Source organism: Triticum aestivum, chromosome 3A (assembly GCF_018294505.1).
Source record: "Triticum aestivum cultivar Chinese Spring chromosome 3A, IWGSC CS RefSeq v2.1, whole genome shotgun sequence".
NCBI classification, from domain to species: domain Eukaryota; kingdom Viridiplantae; phylum Streptophyta; class Magnoliopsida; order Poales; family Poaceae; genus Triticum; species Triticum aestivum.
In genome coordinates this window covers 418,782,268-418,791,207 of record NC_057800.1, presented here as the reverse complement: position 1 = coordinate 418,791,207, position 8,940 = coordinate 418,782,268, and the positions used below count along the sequence as shown (strand labels likewise).

At 42.4% G+C, this 8,940-nt stretch overlaps 1 protein-coding gene across 1 annotated transcript; it reads right to left on the bottom strand.

Annotated features, from left to right (window-relative positions):
* Positions 1-2,948: 2,948 nt before the first annotated feature.
* LOC123061478 (uncharacterized protein At1g03900) lies at positions 2,949-6,389 on the bottom strand. The gene is made up of 8 exons (XM_044484600.1): positions 6,027-6,389; positions 5,876-5,907; positions 5,331-5,431; positions 5,178-5,250; positions 5,017-5,048; positions 4,663-4,753; positions 4,142-4,253; positions 2,949-3,542 (listed from the first exon to the last, which is right to left on the bottom strand). Exons 1-8 carry the CDS (start codon positions 6,117-6,119, stop codon positions 3,153-3,155), a joined length of 924 nt encoding a protein of 307 aa, XP_044340535.1. The 5' UTR covers positions 6,120-6,389; the 3' UTR covers positions 2,949-3,152.
* Positions 6,390-8,940: the final 2,551 nt, after the last annotated feature.

Sequence of the window (8,940 nt, the reverse complement as noted above, 5' to 3'; positions counted from 1 at the left end):
CTGGATGTTAAATTACCCCAATACTTATGCTTCTACTCTTGCTAAACCCGTATCTAACCATGTGCCTTGTGTCATTCATGTGGGATCCAACATTCCCAAAGCTAATATTTTCATATTTAATTATTTTTTTAAAATTCCTAGAATTCAGAGATGTGGTCAAAAAATTTGGGATCAAGAGGTGTCTATGACTTCTAATGCCAAAAGGATTACTGTTAACTTTAAAAGGCTCGAAAAGGGGCTAGAGATTTGGGCTAAGAACTTCTCAAATTTAGCACATTACATCAGTAATTCAAATGATTTGATCCTTGTTTGGGACATTTTAGGAACTCAGGCCCTTAAGCACTAAAGAGTGGAATGGAAGGAACATTGTCAAAAAGCATATGGGTAACCTTTTGGAATATCAAAGTGCTTATTGGAAGCAAAGAGAAACCATAAGATGGGTTAAATCTAGTGATGGTAACACAAAATTCTTCCAAGCAAAAGCAAGAATCAAATACAAAAATAATTATATTCCTATGCTCTTGGATGAAAACCAAGCTGAACATTCCGATCATCAAGCCAAAGTTGCAATCCCATGGAGAACCTTTAAAGATAGACTTGGCACTTCTTCTCCAACTTCCAATTTCTTTCACCTGCCAAGCTTACTTCAGAACAATGATCAGATTAATCAATTGGAAGAACCTTTTTCAAACGTAGAGATAGATAGGATGATTAAAAATATGCCCTCTAGCAAAGCCCCTAGTCCTAATGGATTTAATGGTGCATTTATAAAGGCTTATTTGGGATGGATATCATATCTAATGATTTTTATGAGCTCATTCAAGATTTCTACTGCGGAGATATTGATCTCAAGCTTATTAATAGCTCCTTCATCACTCTTACCAGAAGAAGGACAATCTTCTCCTTCCTAGTGACTTTAGGCATATTTCTTTGCTCAACTGCACAATCGGAATCGTCACAAAGTTATTGGCAAACAAGCTGCAGAAAATCATTCTCCAGTTGGTGCACATATATCAATATGTTTTTTAGGAAAAGATCAATCCAAGATTGTCTGGCTTGGGCCTTTGAATACATACATCAGTGAAAGCAGCGAAAGCAAGAAATAATTATTTTAGCGCTTGACTTTGAGAAGGCCTTTGATGTGATTGAGCATGAGACTCTTTTTCAAATTCTGAAAGGAAAAAGCTTTGGTGATATATGGATCAAGTGGATGAGCATGGTCCATAGCACATGCTTCTCATCTGTATTGCTTAATGGGGTTCCAGGAAAACAATTTCACTGTAAAAGAGGGGTTAGACAAGGGTACCCTCTCTCCCCTCTTATTTTTGTTCTAGTCGCTGATCTTTTGTAAACCATTCTTAATGAAGCAACGAATGCCAATTTGATTCAGGTACCCCATTTACCACATTCCAACCAAGATTTTCCAGTGATTCAGTATGCAGAGGACACCATCTTGATCATACGAGTAGAGGAACCTCAAATTCTTCAACTCAATAATCTTCTGACTCATTTTTCTGCTCAAACTAGTCTGAAGATTAACTGTAGAAAATTAGTTTTGCTTCCATTGAATGTGCCCGATGAAATCCGAACAGAATTCTTGATCTTCTGGGACGCAAGCTGGGTAACTTTCCACTCACATATCTGGGCCTCCTCTAAGAGATGGAAGATTGAAAAATGAAGGTTTTAGTCCTATTTTGTCAAGTAATAGAGCGAAGGTTGGTCGGATGCTCCACAATGCTATCATATGATGGAAGACTACAACTTATTAAATTTGTGTTCTCTTTCATGCCTATTTTCTTCATGTGTGCTTTAGCCCTACCTGCTGGTGTCATTGAGCAAATAAACAAATACTTCATACACTTCGTTTGGAGGAAATATGGACAAGAAAACTCTGGGCAAACTTTAATAGCCTGGAACACAGTACACAAGCCTAAAAGTCGGGGTGGGATTGGTATCCTAGATGTGGTTGTCCACAATAAAGCTCTCTTGATGAAAACCCTTAAAAAAATTCTTCAATAAAGAAAGTCTTCCTTGGGTGCAACTAATTTGGGACAAATACTACTCCGAGGAATTTCTGGTGAGAGGATGGTGGATTCTAGCTAGTGGAAGGCACACCTCAAACTATTCTAGCATATGGTTAACAGTGCTGACATTTATGTCTTCTTCCACACCCCTCTCTTAGCTCAAGCTTTTGCTCAGCTGAATGAGCTTCAACTGTTGCTTTCTCAACACACCAATTGGCAGAATCAAGATAGGTGGATATGCTCTGAATAAGACTACTCTTCCATCTTAGTGTACAATACTATGATAGATGGAGTGGAAGCACACAAGATCTTCAAATGGCTCTGGAATGTGCTGACAGGATTAGGCATACGATATTTTTCTAGCTACTGCTTCATGATAGGGTCAACACAAAAAACTCCTAAGAGGAAAACCATGCACTTGGACTGCTATGACTTTGTTATTTTGCATGAGGGTGCTGAAGAACCCGCTCTTCATCTTTTTTGGGACTGTCTTTTTCCTCAGGACTGTTGGGCCTCTATAATCACCTATAGGCAAAGAGGAACTTATACGTATGATGAGATTTTACTAGCCCATCAGAAATTTCCCAAGGCCTTGGAGATGGATATAATTATTCTAGGGTGCTGGAACTTATGGATTCTAAGAAATGGCAAGATTTTCAGGAAGTTACTTGCAGAAATTCCTGGAAATTCTTGCTCAATAAGGACATGACCCTTCTAATTCACAGTTTCAAAATTAAGCATGAACAGGCCCTCAAGGATTGGATTATTTCCAATCTGGGATGATGTTTCACTCTAGTTGATCAAATCTATGGGGATACCTAGATCAGGAATTGGATAGGATCTGCCGCTTTTTCCTTTTTCTTTCTTTCTTTCCTTGGCTACTTTTTACATATTACTCATTTAAATTTAATAGAAAATATGTGCTTAAAAAAATTCCAGAATGTTTCCATCCATGTGTTCTACGGCTTATATATGTATTCTTAATTTATACGGCTTATCATATGACAGCTCTCTGTACAACAACTCGGGTGGCCAAAAAAAGTCACAACTGACGGGAGATCCAAGAAAAAGAAAGGAGACATGTATGTGTCCACGTAATAAAGTTGACGTATGTACAGGATACATGATTCAAGCAGCAGCCTGGAAGTCCCCAAAGTCAAACTCATCATCCACGCTTCCTTGTTTGCTCTTCTCTGCTGCGGCTGGTTGATTACGAGGAGCAGCTTCTGCTCTAGCTTCCACGATATCATCCAGTGCTTCTTCTTGTGAAGGAAATTCTGCTTTGAAAGGAGCGGCGGCGTCCCCGGCATCGCCGGTGCCTGGTTGTTCCTGGGAAGGAAATTCTGCTTTGAAAGGGGAAATGGCAACTCCAGAATCAGTTGGAGACACGGGTGAGGGTGGAGGTGGCGGGAGTTTGAGGGACACTGTGGCCTCCTTGGTGTTTGCTTTTTCATTGAACGACAGCTTGTTCAGACCTTGCTCGAAAAATGCAGATTTTGTCTTGCTGGCACTTTCTTTCTGCATAACAGACCCAAAAATCAGGGGCATGTTACGTGAAGAACATGAGAAATACAAGGCAATTCAAGTGCTTATCAAAGGCATGCATACAAATTTATTACTGTAGCATAATACACTTTAGTCAACTAATTTTGCCGCATGAACGAAAATATTCTTAACTATAGCTTAGTAAGGTTCAGTTTTTTCTCAAGTTCTTACGTGACAGCAGCTCAAACTGATATATCCCCGAACATGCAAGGGTATATGATGTTCTCAAATGCCATTGGAGGAACCTTGAAGATGCACTAGACTGTGTTTTCTAGGTCAAGATAAGAAGATTACCCCAATTCAATAAATCCCATGCATGACCGGAAACGGAGGTTGCACACAGAATAATTGTGCATCTTAAAGTGGAAAATACTAGTTAAGCATAAAAAATCATATATGCTACTCCCTCTGATCCAAAAAAAGTGTCGTGCCTTTAGTTCAGCTTCAGTTCAAATTTGAACTAAAGCCACTTTTTTTGGATCGGAGGGAGTAATTTTTAAGACACTTAAAAATAATCCCATGACCAAGCTTTAATTCATTTCTCCTGGAATAAGAAGTCAATGAAAACTTACATTTTTTAGTTGGAGAACTAAAGTTTCCCCTTCTTTGAGGCTATAATCCACTGATGACGTATTCTCATAGTGCTGCACCATCTCTTCAGCGGTCTTCTTCTTGTTTAGATATCTTTGATAATGTAAGAGAACAACAGATTATATGAACAACTTATTGTGCAACTCTAATACCATACACCAATATATTTAGAAATAATAAAGAAACAGGAAAGAAGAAGAAAAGTGACTGGCCAAGAAATATTTCATATAACTTTAAAAGAAATATTTTTGTCAACTGGAAGTGCATTCAAAGTTCTGAGCATTGCTCAGTGACCTGACTGGATTCATGTAATAGACCAACTTAGTATTAAAATTGTTGTTTCAAAACAATAATATATTGTGCTAAGCAGACATTACTTTTTGATCTAATGGAATTCCACATATATAGTCTCTGGTCGTGGACTGACTTGCATGGGAAACATTCATGTGACAATCCAAATTACAGGCAACATATTGTGTTTCAAGATAAGATAAAAGGATACTTCATATGGTCATGTAGAGCAGCTTGGAAGTCATATGCTTCAGTTCTTTCACGGAAGCCTAACCCTATAAAAGCATGACGCTGACGCCCATCTGCAGTGCATAGTAAGAATTGTCATGCTTCTATATACGAACCATTGCAAGAAATGGTGCTAACCAGATCAAGTAATATGCTCAGCACCTCAATACTACTTGTCAAATACCATGCTCACCATCTCAACACAACTTAACAAACACTATGCTCACCAGCTCGACACTAAGTATCAAATACTATGTCAAACGGCTAAACTCAGCAGTAAGTAGAATGTCAGTGCAAATGCAAGATCTTATAACTCGAGGAAAAGACAAGTTATCACCTATATTCTCTTCAACGCGAAGTACAAAATATCTGCAAGCAATAAGAATCGTTTCAGGTTCTGCTAATAGAGTATTTGCGGTGTCTAACCCAGAATGGAACTGCAAAGGCACACATTTCATTATACAATTAGACTGCCCTGTGGCAGCAATATATACCGACCTGCTGCTATCAATTACAGCTTCCACCGGATGTGGTTCGCCTTCTCTCAGAAATGCCCTGGCATACAGCTCACCTGAAATGAGCAAGAGAAATTAAGAAGTCAGGATTACAAACGCTACAAAGGAATGGCCAGCAGTAACAAAATTACTGTACCAGTGCTCTTGTCTTCCAGTTTGATGACACATTCTTCCCCCTTGCTGGCAACCTTAAGTGCCCCTTCCCAAGCCCATTTGTTGACATTCCACTCATCAGCCCTAGATGTCACTAATGTAAGATCATTTTCAATAAATTGCGGAAGGCATGATATGGTCTGAGGAGTGGATTAATCCTATGGTGGGGTAGTCCATGATATATGTAGGATTTCCTTCCTAGTCTTTTTTTCAATTATCACGTTCGTATAAGCAATGACGCGGTTGCGAACTGGTGATACATTCAAACCAAATAGAAGATAAGTTCAATCCATCACTCGAACCGGACACCAAAAAGGACGAACAGGCAATCGTGAAGCAAAATAGTGCATTAGCTTTGCAATCAAGTTTGCAAATGCGAAAAAAATGCTGAAACAAGGCCTGCAACCTTTAGCTAATTGTGATTTTCCTGGTCTATTTAGCTACTAACGCTATTCAACCTGACAGTCAACAGATACAAATCCTAACAAACCGTTATCAGATTCTTCAACGAACTAAGAGGAGCAGAACCTGTAAGAGGCGGCCGTCTTCCTAGGAGGTATCTGCACACAAAAAGGCCCCAAAACGTCAGGCCGTCGGCAACACATTCATGCACAGCAAGCGCTCGATGAATCCCCATCACTAGATTGTCACAGAAACCAAAGAGAATTAGGACGAATACCAGATAGACGTAGCACTCGGCGACCTGGAACAGCACGAGCTCCACCGCCTCGGGCTCGGTCTCCGCCTGCGGCTGCTCGCTGCCGCTCGCCATGGCGCCGGCCGCCGAATCAAGGTAGGGGTATAGACCTCTCTTTGCAGGGGAGGAGCGAATCGGGTGCGGGGGTGATTTGGGAGGGATCGGGTGGGATAAGCAGTGGTTGGATCCGAGCTCCGAATGTGGCGACACGGAGTGTGAAGAGGAGGGATCCTTTGGGTTGGGAGGTGAGAGGGGAGAGACTGAGGAGGACGAGGAATGTAGGAAGGAGAAGGGAAGGTGTTGAGAGTTGTCCTTGTCGACCGGCGCCAGCCCTGGCCGGTCACCTCCCTGCCCCTTAGATGAGAGGGTGCGGGGCCGTCTGATCCTCCCCTCTCCCACGCCTATCACGGTGGTAACCACCCTTATAGAATAGGATTATCATAGGAATAGAAATTTTATAGAAAATGAGATGGCATGTATCTCAAATCTTATGAGTAGGAATAGGAAATGAGATGTCATTTGGTTGACATCAAAGGAATTTTTCCATTAAGTCTAGGCTCATTTTTATTTTCCTATGAAAAGTGGAGGATAGGAACCAATCCTATATAGGAATAGGAATCCATTCCTATAAACCAAAAGGCTCTAAAGGAAAAAATCCTATAAAAATCGTATCCTCTAAAATTCTTATGAAATTCTTCCAAACCAAAGGAGGCCTTAGCTCGATGTTTGTCATCGTCATCAACTGCCGCCAAACCCCACCGCATTTCGCCATTGCTGTTTGCCGCCGCCTATCGAGCAGCACGCCTCACAAATTTGTCGCGGCACGGATGGTCACTAGCCACCAGTCTCGGCTATACTCATTGCGTCGACTGTCTTGCTCTGCACCGACCGCCCTCCTCCGCATCGCGTGTCCCGATGAGGAAAAAATTGATCGCCATTGAAGCAGCATCAACTCGCCCTCGCAAAAATCGGCACCGGTTATCGACGGGATCAGGACGGGGGTACCCCTTGGGCCTCCCCAAAGGAGCCATCGAGGGCCCTCCGTGAGGTCAACCCGATGGGCCATGGGAAGTGCTCGGGGGAACTCCCTCTTTTCCGAGAGAGGAGGTCCCGCATCCCAGCGTGTCTGGTCGTGCCCAAGTGGCTAGGAAAGATGATCTGACATAAGAGGGGCATACCTCGGCAAGGACCATGACATGAAAAGCTAGGGCATGGGCATGTACCGCCCTCTACGAGAAGGTATGGATTAAAGTGATGTGAAGGGGGTAGGTAAAAATGTAGTTGTCGATGTCACGGTATAGGTGGTATCGATGAATGTAAAATCATGAATAACTTGTGTACTGTTTGATCTAACCGTTGGGAACCCATCGGTTATGGGTACGAGTAAAGTTTTATATCCATGGGTACGCGTATGGGAAGAATTTTGTACCCATTGACTACACGGGTATGTGTATGGTATTGCTCTACCTACCCCATACCTTGCCCATTTCCATCTTTAGCTTATATAGATGTCGTGGGTACCTAGGGTTACATATGGTCGGTTACATATGAAGACAAGTATGCTGAAGACTGCATTCGTCCCTTGGAGTATGTTTCAGGTCTTTGGAAGATCCCATCTTGATTCCTTCAAGGGCTCGATGTGTGATATTTTTACACTCATTCACCTTTGTTTAAACCCAGATATTTCATTTAAAAAAGAGATATTCGCTCCTCTATTGCCACTAATGACCAATGAATGTATAGGATTCCACAAATCCTCTCTTTGATGTGTTTCCATGTGGAATGGGCTAAAAAGGGAAGAAATCATGTGTGGAAATGGAATGGAAGGAGAATGGAGAAAGAAGGAATCAACATGAGGCGTTTCTGCGAAGACAGAGCAAAAGACGGTGTTCCATACGGGCACGTGAGCACGTATGAGTGCTTGTATGGATACCACAAGTGGTGTTCAAGTTATCATTCATGACAAGAAGTGTAGCAAAAAAAGAGCTAAGTTGAAAAACTTTGAAATGAATTCTTTGTTGTAGTTGCATTTCTTCCTTGAACGATCTTGGCCTTTGTATGAGAAACCCGCACGCTAAGGAACCTTGTCACCACCAGTTGCTCTCTTACTTTGTTTCGAGTCTGTTTGACAACTTAAGTAGCTGCACTGTGACCGTCAAGTGTGACCTTGCCAGCAGCGGCACTTCCGGCATGCTGCTAAGGACCTGTTCCTCAAGCGCTCGCAGCAAGAGTGTAGGGAGATAGCACAAAACCATTCATCATATAGTAAGTTGTATTACATCAGAAGCCAAATGCAGTTCTAACTTAAGATGAGTCTGTCTTTTACATGAACTACATTTACAGCCAAATGATACAAGTGAAGGGCTAGTCCTTGTGCTGGCCCTTAGTCCTAGGGATCTCGGTGACCTTGTCGGCAAGCGGCCCTTGCTCCTCGGCGGCCTTGGTGTCCACTCCCTTCGGCAATCTTTTGAAAGCCTTGGGGATGTCAAGGATAGGGTTCCGGCACATGAGCTTGACGAGCACCTTGAAGAGGACGTCATGATAGAACGCGCGGGACTAGTGGGTGAGGCTGGTGGATCTCTCTGCATGGTGCATCTTTAGTGCCTTGATGAGATTCTAGAAGAAGTGCGTCAGCCTGGCACTTGTGGCCTCATGCTCGTCATCCATGAAGATGTAGTTGTCCATCTTCATGATGGTCAGCTGCGAACTGAGGCGTTCCGCGATGTCGACAAGGCTAGTGGTCCAGAGCTCCATGTTATCCCTCGGATCATTGATGGACTTCTCAACGCCGACGAGTGAAGCCTTCTCATTGTTCTAGTTCACTAGCAAGTCCTTGTCCCTTTTCCTGCTGGCCTCGAGATCTTGCTCCGGAGTTTTGAGTTTGAGCTTGAGGTCA

Bases quoted from the DNA above. Each gene is read 5' to 3' on its own strand.
- LOC123061478 (XM_044484600.1), bottom strand. From the start codon at position 6,119: ATGGCGAGCGGCAGCGAGCAGCCGCAGGCGGAGACCGAGCCCGAGGCG. The intron at 4,754-5,016 runs GTGATAACTTGT...TATGCACTGCAG, and splicing joins TCGCGTTGAAGAGAATATAG to ATGGGCGTCAGCGTCATGCT. The intron at 4,254-4,662 runs GTATCCTTTTAT...ACATTATCAAAG, and splicing joins GCTCTACATGACCATATGAA to ATATCTAAACAAGAAGAAGA.